The following is an 18,010-nucleotide window of genomic DNA, read 5'->3' on the forward strand; positions in this document are numbered from 1 at the left end:
CTATGTATTGTAGACTTGAGTGACGGCACAGGGGAGAGAGGGGGCGGCGCTCCTGTGCCCACTATGGACGCACCGCTGCTGGTGATATGCACATTACCTCCTTCACCTACTCCTCCGCGCATGATCTCTACATTAAATATTTATATAGTGCACCATTACCAATCTCCATGTGTTAACTACCTCAATAGCCGTATGTTTCTTAATTTCCCCAAAATTTTGGGCAACAAAAATTACACCTTTTGTCTTAGGGCTCTTTCACACGGAGCGGATCCGTAATTGATCCGCTCCGTTAGCCTGTTTGGCTCAGCGGGGATTCCTCCGTAAATCCCCGCTGAGCTGTCAGCGGACAGGGCGGTCCCTGCACACTGTGCAGAGACCGCCCTGTCTCTCCTCCGCTCTCCCCTATGGGGAATCGGATGAATACGGACCGTGTGTCCGTATTTATCCGATCCGTTCCGCCGGACGGAAGAAAAATAGGGTTTTCTTCCGTCCGCAAAAGTGGATCTTTGCGGACGCGGATGGTTGCTGACGTTAGCGGATGCATCATCCGCTAACGTCTGCAATCCCATAGGGATACATTACAAGTCCGTAAACGGACCGTTTGTCCATATGTGTGAAAGGGCCCTTATTTTGGTGGTTTTCATACTGTTCTGTTTTTTTTTTTATGGATATGTTTTATAACAGAATGTAGGGCAAAAAAATGTTGGTCTTTTTTCCTTTTTATAGTAAAAAATATAAAAAGTGGTTATTTAATTCCACCCAAAAAAAGTTCAATCAAAAATGATATAGAATGCATTATAGTGCAGTATTACATGAGTGAGTAATTGTCAGTCAAACTATCACAGCTCTAGAAACTGAAAAATGTCCCTAGTAATGAAGAGGGATCAGAGGCAGATACTCAAGCTGTTAATAGAAAACAAATACAAGTAGACACCACATTCAAATTAAAGTTACCTTCCTCGAGCAGCCTATTAATTTCCTAGAAAGCCATGGGTGTTAATCTGTTCTTTCACTGAAAATATTGTTTAGCAGCTGGAGTGTACTTGGACCAATAATCATATTGTAGTGTCTGTGAGGGTGGCCATACACTGTTAGATGAGTAACAGATGTATCCATCCAACACAGATGGATGGATCCCTGCTGCCAGCTATTGTATGCTCACAGTTGCTAAAATGCCTGAACAATGACTACATCCAATCAGATTCAGACACAACAATTTTCTGCCTAGCTCCTTTAATTACTTTTTTGACGTATGTTGGGCAGGGGACCACATTTGCACAGTGTATAGTCAGCTTACACAGTTTTCAAAATGAGAATAATTAAATTGAGCAATTACACTTTGGTAATAACCTAAACCCTCCTTTATATGCAAAAAAAAATATCCCTGTAATATGTATGTACAGATTTCTCTGTTCTATATTGGGTACCTATAAAAATTGATTTTTAGTAAGAGAGGCGTCATGCTAGGATGTCAGTTCTTTTCTACCTTAAAATTTGTAGGTCCTGCCTTTAAGGTTACAATGCTGTAACTGTATCTGGAGTATATATATCAATTCAACATTTACTTGGGATAGGATGACACCTAGTGGTAAAATATTATATTTCATGGTCATTTTCGTGTCCAACCCGCTGGTTAAACAAAAAAGAAAAATGTCTAATGTATGGACTTGCTCTTATTAAATTAGGTAAAGCTGTGCTGTCTTCAATCATCCAATTATGTGCAAGAAAAAAAATCTTTTTTTTTTTATTGTCTATGCATACGTTTGGATATTTTTGTAAAGTGATTTTTTATTTAGCTTCACCTGCTTCACTATTTTTTTAAGTGAAAGTGTATCCTCTACTTTTTTTAGCAACTCAACCTCAATATGTCTGCATTCCACAACAAAAGAGTCACTGCCATCAAATGTTTTAACTTGGCAATGCATCAGTCAGGGGAAAAATAAGAGAGACAACAAAGGAATAGTTCAGAAGCTGAATAGTGCATGGGTGTCAATGGCTATGGCTAGCGTTGGGATTTTTTTTTTTTCCCTGTTTTAATCTATTCTACCTCCAACAATGTTTCATAAAATTGTACAATGTCTATTAAACATGAAGATGGAATCAGTTTACTGAACATCGCTAATATTCATTTTACCAAAGCATTTTGGGCTGTTGTTTCTATGGAAACGTGAACATACTTGTCAGTTGAATATAAAGACAGCCTTTTAAAGAAACACATCATCTTAGTATAGTATTTCCAGTGTTACTGACCACTCGGAGTATAATCACCTGAACTGCACATAAGATCAACAAATGGAGAAAGTATTTCAGCTACAGTAGATGTCAAATTAAATGAAATGTTACATTTCAATCAGTGACAGGTCTTCAGTGGGATGTTTATACAAGCAGTTTAATGTCTCTTGTATCAAAGGGGTATATATTTAGGTATCGTTAAAGAACCACTGACAAAAAAATACTCAATTGTCACACCTGTACACAGGTAATACAATAATGATAATATTCAGTAAATAAATTCTGTGTTTAGTTTACATGCCTTTATAAACTTTTCTCCATGTTACCATGTAGACAAAGCTTGCCCAGCAAAGTGTCAAGTGCTTCTGAGCATGCGCGGATTTAAAACGTCGTTTTATCCCATACACGATCATTTTTTGCAACCCGAAAAACGACATTTTTTAAAACGACGTTAAAAAATGCCGCATTTTCCAAAAAATTTTTGTCGTTTTTCAGAAGCCGAAAAATGATGTGTAGCCCACACTTGATCATTTTAAATTACGTTTTTAAAAACATCATTTTTTTTTCATGCTGAAAAATGATCATGTGTACGCGGCATCAGAGTCCAAGGTAACTGGTTCAGGGTGTATACACTCTGGATGCTGCAAATTGTCCAGTGTGTGTAGGTACCCATACTTCAAAGTTGTGCTGCATCCCAAGATTTATAGATCTGGATACTGCATCGCAAGGGCCAGTGTGAATGAGGCTTCAGTTTTGCTTTTCTTGATGAAGGCGGGCCAACTTATAGGCCTTCGAAAAATGCCCCGATTAAATGTTTATAGATGTCTGTAACAGGGATTTCGTATTACATCAGGATTTCAGATAATAGTCAGACCCTCATCATGGTTGTCTTACAGACATGATATTCTGTACTTACTAAATCAAGGACACGCTACCAACATGCCATAATTATAATCATTTTATGACTGCCTGGCATAAGGTTGTCCAGTTATTTCAGACAGTCTCTCCCTAGAGACTTTTACGAGAAGGGGTCCTTAGCAAGGGTAATTTCTGATTTAAAAATAGAGACATTGTGCCAGTAATGGCCACATGAACAGGTCATACAAAATCATAAAAAGATTTTAACATGAACAGTAAATCTCCCGTTTACGACACGCTTTTCTGATTTACAGTGACCTGGAAACCTCCCTAAAATATTTATTCTGATGCCAAAGAACATTTGCTTAGACAGTCAAAGTCCTTACAAAGACAAGTTTAAAATGTAAATATATTCAAAATTAAATATTGCAACCAAGTATTCTGTCCTTTAGGGGGACACAGAATTAATGAATCAAGCACAGGGTTGTTTGAAAGATCATCAGCAGTGTTGAAAAGTTTTACACAATTGTTTTTGATCATTCACTTTCCCTCAGAAAATAGGAACAAGTATATAAAAAAAACAGCAAAGATAATTATCAGGTTTTATGTACTTGGTATTGCTTTCCCTGATCAGGGACCTGCTAAACCACTACCACAATAAATGCTGCAAATTACTTCTGAAAGGTTGACAATAACGTCCTCTAATCAAAACAAGTGGATGGGGAGAAGTTGGATCAAAATCATTATGTACATTGAATCATTTTTGTTTTTCTAAAACCCAAAGCACACCCAAAGGTATTGTATGAAACAGGCTTTATTGACTGATACAGGCTCAACATTTTATGGATTATTGTTTTTCTATTTGTTGCATAAAAAAAATAAAAAATAAACTTTTTATTTTTTATATGCATCACTGAATGGCATTTTCCGAAAAAAAAACAAAAATACATTTGGTAAGATCGAAAAAAGCAGTGCACTTTGCATGCTGCACCAAATTGTGGGTATAGCCAAATTGCTCTAACCATAAAACTAACCTTAAATGGGTATAGTAAATAGAACGGGAGTCTTCTCCCTCTATACTCCTCACACATAATCACATATGATACAATATTTTTACCCACAAAATATGCTTTAATGACTGTACCACAAGCAAGAGTGTAACAGACACGTACAAAGCTTGACATTGATTTTAATAAAATGACACGGTTTCCTCACACTGCTTTTCTGCACACAGCTTCCCTTAAAGTGGAATTTCATGCAAAAACTAAAATCCCTGCATCTATAGCCACCATAGATCTAACACTTAGGCCCTGTACACACGAGAGGATATCTGTTGGAAACGGTCCGCCGGTCCGTTTCCAGCGGACATTTCTGCTCCCGATTTTGATCTGATGGCTGTACACACCATCAGATCAAAATCCCCGCGGAAAACATACGCGGTGACGTGGCCGCGCCATCGCCGCGACGATGACGCGGCGACGTGCGTGACCCTGGAAGGTAAATACTTCCACGCATGCGTCGAATCACTTCGACGCATGCGAGGGATGGGGATCGCTTGGACTTATCCGGTGAGTCTGTACAGACGACCGGGTCAGTCCAACGGACAGGTTTCCAGCGGATAAATTTCTTAGCATGCTAAGAATTTTTTATCCGCTTGAAAACCGTCGGCTGGAGAAATCTCCTCTGAAAAATGTCCGCTAGGCCGTACACACGACCGGATTTGTCTGCTGGAACTAATCCATGGATAAATCCCAACGGACAGATCCGGTCGTGTGTACGAGGCCTAACTTCTCTATCCCTGTAAAGAATAAATGAGTATACATACCTTTTTGGAAGCCGATCTGACCCGCTCTGACCCTATCTCCAGCGGCGGAAGCTCTGCAGAGGACACGGCTGAAAACGGCTGTGAAATGAATGGGAAGTGACGTCACCCATAGACTTACTATGGGGATTCCATTGTCGTCCGTCTACTCTGCACCCACCTCTACAGCTCAGCATGGCATCCGGTCAGAGCGGGTTAGATCGGCTTACAAAAAGATATGTATACTTGTTTTTTCTTTACAGGGATAGAGAGGTAAGTGTTAGATCCCTGGTGTCTATAGATGCAGGGATTTTCATTTTTGCATAGACTTCCACTTGTGACAAAGGTAAAACAGATCCGAACGCCAGTACACACTTTTACCAATTTGACACGCATTAGTTAAACTGTACATATCATCACAACTACTTAGTGCAGGGGTGCCCAACCAGTGGCCCGGGGGCCACATAAGGCCCGCAGAGCTCTCTGATGTGGCCCGCGACCTCCTGCTCTGGAATAGAATAGAATACTGTTATTATAGGTACGTTTATTACTAAAATCACAGTGTATATATGGGCATATGTGTTCTGCAGTGGTTACTGGGCTGCTTTCAACTGATTAACAGGTGCAGAGCAGTGCACCTGTGGGGTACCTGTCATAGACTTCTATTACCTGTGAGTTTGGTGTGCTTTCTGAAAGTGCACCACACCTACAGGATATAATAGAAGTCTATGGCAAAGCGCAGCTAACCTGCAGCAAAGCCACAGGTGAATCCGTGGTGCTGGTAAACAGAGCATCAGTGTGAAAGCAGCCTTGGGCCCCTTTCTCAAGGCTCCGTCTGACCCGATCAGACCCTCTATTCACCTCTTAGGCCCCATACACACGATAGAATCCATCCGCTGAAAAATCCCAGCAAATGGGTTTCAGCGGATGGATCCTATGGTGTGTACACTCCAGCGGATCTGTTTCCGCGGATATTTCTCCCCTGGGATGGATTCCAGCAGATCGAATATTTGCTGACATGCTAAACAAATCTATCTGCTGGAATCCATCCCAACGGATGGATCCGCTGGTCTGTATAGACTCACCGGATCCATCCGTCCGAAGGGATCCCCCGCATGCATCGTAATGATTCGACGCATGCATGGAATTCCTTATATGACAGCGTCGCGCACGTCGCCGCGTCATAATCGCGGCGACGGCGCGACACGTCATCGCCAGAGGATTTCGGCGCGGATTTCAATGCGATGGTGAGTACACTCCATCGCAGAGAAATCCGCTGAAATCCTCAAGAGGATTTATCCGCGGAAACGGTCCGCTGGACCGTATTCGCGGATAAATCCTCTCGTGTGTATGGGGCCTTAGGAGTGGCTGACAAATGGACTTTTGAGTGGATTGCCATCGACCCGCTACACTCATTGTGGCCTGCGATCGGTTACCAAGCCGCTTAAGTGGCCCCCGCTCTTGAAAAGGTTGGGCACCTCTGACTTAGTGTATCCAGATGAATTATAATTTGAGTATTTATTTGGTGGTAAATTGGTAATGGACATAGACTGATTTTTTTTTATCAAAGTATCAAAATAGTTTTAATTTTAGCAGTTTAATTCTTGCTATTATCATACCCTACCCTACCTTAAACCATTTGGCATGTCATTTTTTGGGGGGGAGTGGGGGCTTCAGTAGGAGTGGGATTTCCTGTCCCACTTTCTCCTTCCCCCCGAGGGACCACTTTGGTGATACGTTGTATCGCCTACGGCAGCCCCTCCCTGTAGGCGATCGCCTGAACACTCATAGAGCGCAGCGCCGCTTGCACATGCGCAGTGAGTGCCCGGCCGTGAAGCCGAAAGCTGTCACAGCCAGGTGCCCACATTAGGAATGAAGGCGCCGGCCGGAGAGGGGGTAGAGGGGCGAAGTGGAGCGGCGCTGGAACGTGGAGCAGGTGAGTGTCTGTTTATTAAAAGCCAGCAGCTACACCTTTTGTAGCTGCTGACTTTTAATAAACATAAAAAAAAGCCTGGAACTCCCCTTTAAAACACACTGACACAAACTAACACTGTTACTAAATAAAAAAAAAAAAAAATGTTTTAATCCTACCAAAAATGCATTGACCCTTGCCTTTAATCCCGACATTTGATCCGGACCTTTGAGCCTGGTGATCTTTGACGATGATATTTGACCCTGAAGCCCTGTACACACGGCTAGGATTCTCGTCAGGAAAAAAACGTTGTTTTTCCTGACGAGATTCCTGGCAAGATTTTCTTGCCGGCCGAGAGTGCAGACGTACGATTCAAAAGAACCGCCGTTCTTTTGAATGGCACGAACGCGGTGACGTCATCGACTACGACGAGCATGCGCTCGTCACATTTTATGCCATTGCCGTCATCTTGCTTCACCCTACCTATGCCTTGGAAGCTACCGCGCATGCATCAGTCATTTCAAGAAACCTCAAAGCCTCATACACACGCACAGTTTACTCTACAGCTGTACTGTAGCTATGACTAAGCATTGATATCCAATGCGAAACGCGTCAGCTGTTTTTCCCACTGTGTGCTGATACTTGTAGTGCATTTTTCCTTTACCCAATAAAGGGCACGTCTTTTTTAAGAAATTGGAGTGCGGCTGTCCATATCTTTCTTCTTTTGCATATCTACAGCTGTACTATAGCCAGTCTGTGGGAGACAAAATTATTGTTAGTTGATAGGGGATAAAAATACTTATTTTACTCACTGAACTGCAAATCAATTTATAACATTTGTATCGTGTTTTTTTTTCTGGATTTTTGGTTGATATTCTGTCTCTATCATTTAAAAAACACCTATGATAACATATATAGATCTTTAATTTCTTTGTAAGTGGGCAAACTTACAAAATCTGCAGGGGATCAATTAATTATTTTCATGCACTGTAGATGCATTTTGAGGATAGGCTAATTATATAATCATTTGCCAGATCTGCCTGGTTTCGGTTTACTTACATTATTTGAGCCTATAGTTTTTAGTTAGATAAGCTAAAGATAATTATTACAAAAAAGTACGCATTTTCTACCACGAGGGTGACAATTTGTAACTAAAAACAATAAATGGGGGAAATTAGCTGGACTATAAAAAGAATTAAAAGCCATTTAGTGGAAACACGTATGTGTATTCCTGGTACTCATTCTTAGACGCTTGTCATGTGATGATCTTTCCATATGTTCAGTAAAGAATTCCTGATGGTCATATGCTGTCTATATGTATATACATCAAAGTCTTTTAAAGGAAATATGTACCACTAGCACCACGGTTAGTGTTGTTAGCTGGTGGGAGGCACCAGATTATCGTTATACTAAATATATCACATTGCTCATTGAGATATTTTAGGAGTTTTATACTGACTAGTGCTGAAGCAGTCATTCTGGGACAGACACACAAGCTGTTAGCACTTGAAGCTGTATGTGCTACAAAGTGAATCCACAGCATAGTGGCAGCATAAAGAAGCAGATAATGCTAGAGAGGACTGCATGAAAACATCTTTCAGATTTGGATACATATGCAAAAAAAAGTGTTTTTAAGCGGAGTAATTGACATTACTGTATGTGCACAAATCAAAACCCACCTTGCACTTACAACATTTTTAGCTCATTTACAAAAATGCCTCAACTCACTCATTGAAAGAATTCTAAATTAGTGGCATTCTGAAGGTTGGCCACCATGTAACTCTGAAATGAAACCTTGTTTTAGACTGTTAATGAGAGCACCTAAAGAAAGGCTGAATGGGATGCTGCAAGTGGATGGATCAACCTAGACTTATCCATTCTTATGTGGAAATCATGAAAAACCTTTCTGGTCCCCTCAAATTCACTTCACATACTCAGTCTTCTAAAAAACTTTTGTTTTTTTTCATCAAAAAATACAGATATGAAGCGGAGGCAGCGTTCTTTGGCAATCTCAAACTTACAGACTTTAACATCATTGACACGCTTGGTGTCGGAGGATTTGGAAGAGTTGAACTGGTAAGTCGAATTCCTTTAAGAAATTTACAAATTGCGATAGCTGAACCAATATTTCTATAAATCATGAAAATGCTGTAAACCGCTTTAGATGCATTAAATTAAGATTACACGTATTTATAGGCGTATAACACGCACCCTAACTGTAAGAGGGAAATTTCAGGGAAAAAAAACTTTCTACAGTCCCCTGCATAGAACACGCAGGCACAGTTTACACTCCATTTTCAGGGTAAAAAAGGGAGTGTTATACACCAATAAATACAGTATATCTTATAAAGTAGCTCCCCCTGCAGTGCATAATAAAATAAACAAGAATTAGGAAAAAAATATTGCTAAAGTATTTTTGCAGTATAAGTTAAATTATAACCACTATAAGTGAAAAAAAAATATATATATATATATATATATATATATATATATATATATATATATATATATATTTTTTTTCACTTATAGTGGTTATAATTTAACTTATACTGCAAAAATACTTTAGCAATATTTTTTTCCTAATTCTTGTTTATTTTATATATATTTTGCATACAAATCCTAAAAGGTAGCAGTTGGTGCATGCTTACCATGATCACCCATACTCAGTGGAGAAGCATTCATTTAACTGGAGGCTTAATACTAAAAAGTCGTTGGGGCAATATTTGCTTTACATTGCATTTTAAAATAAAACAGACACAGGGTATGTGCAAAATTACTTAGTAAAATGTTTTCAATGGTACAGGTTGCTTTAAAGTATAATATGTTGAATCCATTTGTTAATTTGTATCTCAAAAGTTGTTAAAAATGTACTTGTTTTTTTATTACACATTAATCTTTTCATTCGTCGAGTTCTTCCATTAAAGTAAGAAAAACATATTTAAAGCAAATTCCTATCAAAATAAAATCATAAATGCAGTTTTTATTCTAATGGTCTAAATACTACAACATGAAAATGAAATAGTCAAACTGCCACCTTGCTGCAATTTTTAAGAAGGACAAGCAGAAACATACCTGGTAGTGGCAGAATGAGTTTAATCCACTGATGAAAAATGGAGGAAAAAAAAAACACACAGGAGAAACATATACAGCACATCTACCTTGATTTATGTAAATCACTCTATATTTTAAGAGAAACGTACAGCATAAATCAATTTGCAGTCCTTTGCTGTGATGTCCTTTGATGTAAATGAGATTTAGCTACTTGTAGGACATTTTCTCTTTTGCAATTTGCAACATTTGGCTAAAGGTTTCTGATTAACTTTTGACTTGGAGTGAACACTTGCAGCAGTTACGTAATGAGTTGTGATTTATATTAGTGCTAAATGTGTACAGGAGGAGTTTCTGGTATGCAGAACAGCTAGAGAATGCCTGGAAAGCAGCTGAACAATGCAGCGTGGTGTAAACATGGCAACTATCTCCAAGGGAAAAGATCGGGGAATTCTAGTCATTCACATCAGTTCTGACTATGAAAAGACAGAGGGAGACAGCCTAGCTGTAATCAATACTCTACTGTATAGCAGGAATAGAGGAAACAGAAATTTAGTTTAAACTTGGGGCAAATTTACTAAAACTTGAGCACTCAGAATCTGGTGCAGCTGTGTATAATAGTAGCCAATCAGCTTCCAGCTTCAGCTTGTTCAATTAACCACTTGCGGCCAGGATAACTGCTGTGGCAGTTGCTGGTGTCCCATCAGACTGATACACTGATCTCAATGGAGGCGCTTTACCATGTGTTCAGCCGTGTCCAATCACGGCTGATCACAGTGTAAACAGGAAAATCTGTGTATCGGCTTTTCCTCACTCGCGTCTGGCAGACATTAGGAGAGACGATCGGCTGCTCTCCTGACAGGGGTGTTTGCGCTGATTCATTATCAGCGCAGCCCTCTCATGGATACCCACACTGGACCACCAGGGATGGCACACAACAGATGGATGGCCAGGTATGCCACCCATGATCAGCAGGGATGACAGTGCCCAAAATATGCCAATCAGTGCCCACAAATAGTGCCAGTCAGTGCCCATTACCAATGTCTGCTAGATTTCTCCCTATCAGGGATGCCCATCAGTGCCTTCTATCAGTGTCCATCAGTGCAGCCTATCAATGCCTATCAGTGCTGCATACAAGTGCAACCTATCAGTGCTGTCTATCCGTGTCCATCATCAGTGTCACCTCATTGGTGCCACCTCATTAGTGCCACCCTGTCAGTGTCAGTCAGTGCAGCCTCATCAGTTCCCATCAGTGAAGGAGAAAACTTACTTATCTACAAAATTGTATAACAGAAACAAAGAAAAACTTTTTTTTTAAATTTCATTTTTTTTTATTTGTTGCACAAAAAAAAAAAACCCCAGCAGTGATCAAATGGCACCAAAATAAATCTCTATTTGTGGGAACAAAATTAGAAACAAAAATTTTGGGTACAGTGTAGCATGACCGCGCAATTGTCATTCAAAGTGCGAAAGCGCTGAAAGCTGAAAATTGGCTTGGGCAGGAAGGGGGTGCAAGTGCCTGGCATTGAAGTGGTTTTAAAGGAGATGCAAAGTCAGAAGTTTGTTTTATCTTTATGCATTAGGTTAAAGAGCCTTCTGTGTGCAGCAGCCCCCTAATACTTACTTAAACCCCATTTTTATCCAGCGACGTCCACCAGTCCCTCGACCAACAGAGACTCTCCCTCCTAATTGGCTGAGACACAGCAGTGACAGCATTGGCTCCTGCTGCTGTCAATCAAAGCCAGTTACCCAATCAGGAGAGAGAGGGGGTGTGTCTGAATGGCAGCTCTATCTGAGTGGACACACAGAGCTGCAGCTCGGTTTGGGTACCCCCATAGCAAGCTGCTTGCTGTGTGGCGACTTGACAGGAGGGAGGGGCCAGGAGCAGCAAGGAGCGACACAGGAAGAGGAGGATCCAGGCTGCTCTGTGGAAAACCGTTACATAGGGCAGGTAAGTATAACATGTTTGTTATTTAAAAAAAAAAGACTTTACAATCCATTTAAGCTTTGACAATAAAAACTGGAATATAGATATAGTTAAACAAGTGATGGTGGCAGACTATGTAAATAGTGTAATACAAAGTTGCCCCTCTCTCAGGTGCATACATCACCCAAACAATTAAAGAAATAATAAAAGTTTGGCGCTATGTCAAAATGTGAGCATACATAAGTTAAACACGCATCATAAACCATTTAAATAGGACCATATAATAAATCCATATATAAAAGTCCTTAAGAAGCTGATTGGTTTATATGCAGAGGTGCACCAGATTTTGCACACTCCAGTTTTAGTAAATCACCCCACAGTGTTTGTGAACATAAAGTTTGAAAAAAAAAGCAGAACATTTTTAAAGTACACCTGTCATGATAGAATTATGTAGGCTGTCATTGCACATTTTAGTTCCCTGACTGTCATGCTGATGCTTTTGTTTCAACACTTTCTCCTTGTCCTTGAATCAGACACTCATTTGTAACATGTCTGTTCTGATCTGTAGCACAAGGTATTGAATAAGGACAGAGCAATGCAACCAGTGGTGCCAACCTCTAGTGGCATTTTTTACTGACAAAATATGGAAAATGTACTTAACGGTCAGAGTTTCCAACAAGATTTCCCGGTTTTCTTTTCAGGATTTCCAATTGTTTGTACGCGGAATTACACCCACCTGTGCTGGAACACACTTCTATACAGCTTAGTACATCAATGTGGCTAATGTGTGTAGCGCTACCCCCAAAGGAGCCGCTGATTTGTTGTTGGTATCGGCGTATTAAGTTACCTTAGTGCTGTCTAGGGGTGTAGTTGGAGAACAGAGTATTGAGCGAATGTCCAGACAAGGAATAGAGGTTTTCCAATGCTTTATTTCCAGGCCAACACGGCCAACATCAACATCAAATAGGAAGGAAAGGTTGATGAAAAAAGAGGGAGAACTTTGCAGTATCAGGCCTGGATAAGAACCGACCAATCCTGCTCTCAGTAGTACCAAATTACAGTTCGTCGCCACTCTAGCCAGAGTGGGTGAAGTGCCCCCGGACAGACTCCTGTCACAAGCCTGGCAGCTGAAGTGTCACTTTAGATTGCTGGGAGGAACAGATCTCTCTCACAGACCTGGCTCTAGGCCTCTGCCACAGGCCAATTACTTGAATGAGCTAAATGGACGAATTGAGCGAATCCTCCCAGTAGGTTTTAGCATAGGTCACCGGATGACAGCAAAGCGTACCTGTCAGCATTCCGTTCAGCAGATCCCCGATTGGTTCGTTCAAGCCCTGTTGGACAACCTGCCTCCGGGTTCTCCTCAAGCAGATCCCCCAATCGAATGGCATCCAGCCTGGGATCCTCTCAATAGAACTGGGGACCCAGTAAGTCACTGGATCCCCTCTCAGCAACATAGAGCTCTGCGTAGCATTTGACCCCGGCCTGGAAGGCCATCACCGGGGTCCGTTGGATGCGCGCACCCTAAAGGTGGATGCCGCACCTGTAACCCTCGTGAAGAACCAATAAAGATGGTGTCTGCCACAGATATACTCTCCCCCACATATATACACTCCTCTAATTGGCTGCTGGGGAAAAATTGTTCTGCCAGAACCCCTCTAGCGCCACCTGTCGCCCTGGGGTGGAAACAACACCCCTGGAGCGCAGGCTGACCTACAGGACATTTCTGGAATGACAGCAGTCCAAATTTGACAGATATTGAATGGGAGCAAGAATAACTTTCCCATTCCCCACTAACTTTAGCGTAGTGCCCATACTGGAAGTAAGGGGGCGCTACATGTGTAATTACATATCCTGGCTGGGCCTGACTATTTGGAACTCTTGTACTATTTAATGCTATATACATGCGGGATATGTGTCTCCTGAGAATTAAAGTTAATGCAATAAAGGTGTCAAAAGGCTGTAAGCAGTTACATTTATAAAAACGGCAATGATAAAGAGTTAGATAATGCAACCAATAGCAACCAGATTTCACAGAGTTTAGAGCAGTCAGAACAATGGCATTGGATTGCTGGGTCACGGTATTACATTTAATGGAAGAAGGCTAAATGCACTGATGAAAAAGATGGTTGTACCCTAAAGTAGGCCACATTTCCATCACTGTAGCCTAGAGACACCAAATATTTTCTTGGCTTTCTTGGATAATCAGCTTGATTATCACTCAGCCCTCACCTCCCAATTACTTTGACAGATTTTTTTTGGGCTGCTGTGACGATATGTATGCCCATGTGCTTACATAAGCACTCCCAGGCACTACTGTTCCTTGAAAAAGAAATATACACCGTCAGATACACACAAGCACACACACATACTAATAGAAACAAATTCATGGCAACACACACAAAACCTCTACATGGCAAAATCCAGCACAGCAGACAAACACATACAAAGCTTATGAAGTCTCCCACCTGACCAGAACTTCTGGTGTTTTTTGCACGCTTACTACCCTTTGCACCATGTGTCAGCTGCTAATACCATTAGACACCAAAGAGCTCTGACGACACTGGGGAAGGGCTCATTACTAACTAAATCAAGGGGTGTAGGACAGTGGATCAAACATGCCCATATCTGTGCATTTTGACTATTATAAGCTCAATATTGCATGAAGAAAAATGATCAATTTCTTGACGGGGAGCTGAGCAGAAAAAAATATTTTCCTAGCAAGTAGGGTAATAGCTGTCTTCACAATAATATTTTTCTCAGCATATGTCACTGTATACACTTAGTGCTTTCCATAGTAGAATTTAAAGTGGAACTAAAACTATTTTTTAGTTTTGGATAGAGTGCAGATGGATTAGAAAACATGTGAAGTTATTTTTAAAGTGGTCTGTGTCCATGTCAGGAAGATTCATCCTCTCTCTTTTTGTCTCATTTATCTTTTTCACCAAAGGTGAAAGAAAATCCCAAATTTTGGGTTGTCTCCAGAAATAGGGGGGAAATCTACAAGTCTTCCAATGGGGACAACAAAGGATTCCCTAAATTTGAAGTGATTTCCTCTCGCTTTCTGTTTTACAATTGGAAGTTTGAGGAAATTTCCCCAATGGGCAACCAAGGACAAAAAAAACAGTGCTCTATCCAAAATGAAAGAAAACATTTTTGTCTTTAAATCTGGTCTAAAACAAATCACCCTGTTTACCTGTTAGTGCCCTGAAAAACAAACCCTGTGTGAATTTAATCACTTCCCGCCCAAAGACGTCATATGATGTCCTGGATTTTCAGTGGGGATATCTGAATGATGCCTGCAGCTACAGGCATCATTCAGATATTCTTATTTTCAGCCAGCGATTCTGTGCACTCTAAGAACAATCATAGCGGCAGTTCCACCGCTTGATCGTTCTCATAGACTTCCCCCCCTCCCGCCGCCATCCCGATGCTTCTACGGGCTCTCCCGTGCCATCGGGGGCCCAGAGAAAGAATCGTCCGGCACCGGCTCACGACGATAGATATTTTCGGTGACCAGATGGTCACCAGTCATCTCTATGAATGTCGGAGGCCCGGGCGCGAGGTTATGACGTCACTCCCGGGTTCCCGGAAGTAAACAAAGCCGCAATCCCGGCTGTCAGCATGAGATCGGTGAATCTTTTTTCATGATCTTATGCTTTTAAGCCTGGAGGAGAGATGTGGGGTCTTATTGACCCCGAATCTCTCCATAAAGAGGACCTGTCACTAACAATTCTTATAACAAGGGATGTTTACATTCCTTGTATTAGGAATAAAAGTGATCAAAAAAAATGTAAAAAATAGTGTATAAATAAAAAAATAAAGTAAAAAAAAAATGTAAGAAAAAATAAATTTTTTAAAACGCCCCTGTCCTTGGTGGCTTGCGCTCAGAAGCGGACACACACACACACGAGTCCCACCCACACATGTAAACGCCATTCAAACCACACATGTAAGGTATCGCTGCGTGCGTTAGGGCGCGAGCAACAATTCTAGCACTAGACCTCCTCTGTAACTCTAAACTGGTAACCTGTAAAAAAAATTAAGCGTCGCCTAAGGAGATTTTTAAGTACTGAAGTTTGGCGCTATTCCATGGGTGTGTCATTTTAAAGTGTGACATGTTAGGTATCTATTTACTCTGCATAACATAATCTTTCACATTATACAAAAACATTGGGCTAACTTTACTGTTTTGTTATTTTTTAATTCATGAAACTGTTTGAAAAATTATTGCGCAAATATCGTGCAAGATAAAAAGTTGCAATGACCGCCATTTTATTCCCTAGGGTGTCTGCTAAATATATATATATATATATATATATATATAGTGTTTGGGGGTTCTGAGTGATTTTCGAGCAAACAAATTATGATTTTTACATGTAGGAGAGGAGTGCCAGAATAGGCCCGGGATGGAAGTGGTTAAGCTCAGTCTGTATTGAAGCTTACCAGAACCTTCCCCACCCCAATATGACAGTTGATTGGCCACGTAAAGTGATACTAAAGTTTTTGTTTTTTTAAATAACAAAACATGTTATACTTACCTGCTCTGTGCAGTGGCATTTCCCAGATCCTCCTCTTCTCCGGTCCGGTCCCTCACCAGCGCTCTGGGCCCCTTCCTCCTGCTGAGTGCCCCTACAGCACCAAGCTTGCTTCAGCCGAGCCACTTCTCTGTGTGTTCATTCAGAAACGGAGCTGCAGATCAGTCCCTCCCCACCCCGTCTTTCTCCTCATTGGCTCACTTACTCTGATCGATAGCAGTGGGAGCCAATGACACCCCACTGCTGTCTCAGACAATGAGGAGGGCAGCCAAGCCTCTCATGCAACACCGCTGGATCGAGATGGGGCTCAGGTATTAGGGGGCACACATAAGGTTTTTCATCTTAATGCATTCTATGCAATAAGGTAAAAAAAAAAAAAAAAACTTCTGACTTTAGAACCACTTTAAACACACAATGGTGCATCATAGGAGATAGGGGAGAGACACATTTGCTTCCCCACAAGAACAGGATAATTCCCAAGATTCTGAGGGATAGATAGGATTGTTAAAAAAGGGAAAAAAAAATATCACCTGTTTTTAAGGCATCTTAAGTCCTGTAATATACACAGGCAAATCAAACAGATTTTCAAATATATTATCACTATCTTTTGTGGCTTGTAAGATGTTAGTCAAAGGCTAGTTCCAAATTTCTTCTGTTTTGAGAAGGTCACTAGCACACACCTAATAAACCATATACCGTACAAACATACAAAACATAACATCCCTTGAGATGCACATACTTCCTTGGTTACCTTATAATTATAAAGCAGGTATGACAATAGAGAATACAATGTACAAAGTGATAATGATTTGTTCAATAACTGTTGGTTCATCCTGCAAAAAGTCTGTTTAAAGTGTAGCTGATGTGTGAAATGAATAGTCTGGCTACATTTCAGCAAGGCTATGACGGAATCCTTTCTGGGGATAATATCCCTGGGTGAAACGCATCCTGTTCCAGGCACCACCATATGGGAGACATGAAGAAAAATCTAAAAGTAGTCTTTCTATTTTTAAAGCTATGTCCCTAGGGATGTCCTCAGCATCAAATAACCATTGCTTAATATTCCATCATGAAAGTCTTTGCTGGGGATATTCCCTTGCATGTAAACAGAGAAGGAACCCTTTCCCAATTTTAAAATGGGGACAGCTACATGAGAATTCAGCACTGATCATGCCAAAAAAAAAAAAAATACACAACATTCACAAGACAAACATACTATATAGCTATATGGTTTAGGTTCTTTCATTTTGAGGGTTGTAGCCTTTGTTATGAACTTGATTTCACATGCAAATTTGTTAGACCTGCATGTAAAAAGTGGTGGGTGATTTACCCGCATATGTGGGCGCCATTTTCTATATGACTGACACATTTTAAACGTGTGACTGCCCTCTAAACAAAAGATTATCACCAAGAAATTTGGGACTGCATTCGAGGAAAATGTTTGAACATGATATTGATCCAGAAGGCTGATTGGTTTTTAATTTCAAAGGTTACCCTTGAATCAGATGACACTTGACTTTAGTAATGATTGCTTGAGGTTATTTGAGGCGGATCAGGTAACTCTATACTGGAAGATTAATGTGTGATCTTAAAGTATCATAAGTTTCAAAATCCTACTAGTAATGTTGTAAATAATAATATGGAGATCCTGGGTGTTGCTAAAATAGCATGCAGCAACCTACCAAAGGCAATTT

At 40.7% G+C, this 18,010-nt stretch overlaps 1 protein-coding gene across 3 annotated transcripts in view; it reads left to right on the forward strand.

Moving 5' to 3' along the window:
• The window catches only part of PRKG1 (protein kinase cGMP-dependent 1), a 1,173,427-nt gene that overhangs the window by 1,110,506 nt on the left and 44,911 nt on the right, over positions 1-18,010 (forward strand). For all 3 annotated transcript variants that reach the window (XM_040362065.1, XM_040362066.1, XM_040362064.1), the window contains exon 10: positions 8,783-8,879. In XM_040362065.1, coding sequence (XP_040217999.1) covers positions 8,783-8,879 — 97 coding nt within the window. The remainder of the gene's footprint in view (positions 1-8,782; positions 8,880-18,010) is intronic.

Source organism: Rana temporaria, chromosome 8 (genome assembly GCF_905171775.1).
Source record: "Rana temporaria chromosome 8, aRanTem1.1, whole genome shotgun sequence".
NCBI classification, from domain to species: Eukaryota; Metazoa; Chordata; class Amphibia; order Anura; family Ranidae; genus Rana; species Rana temporaria.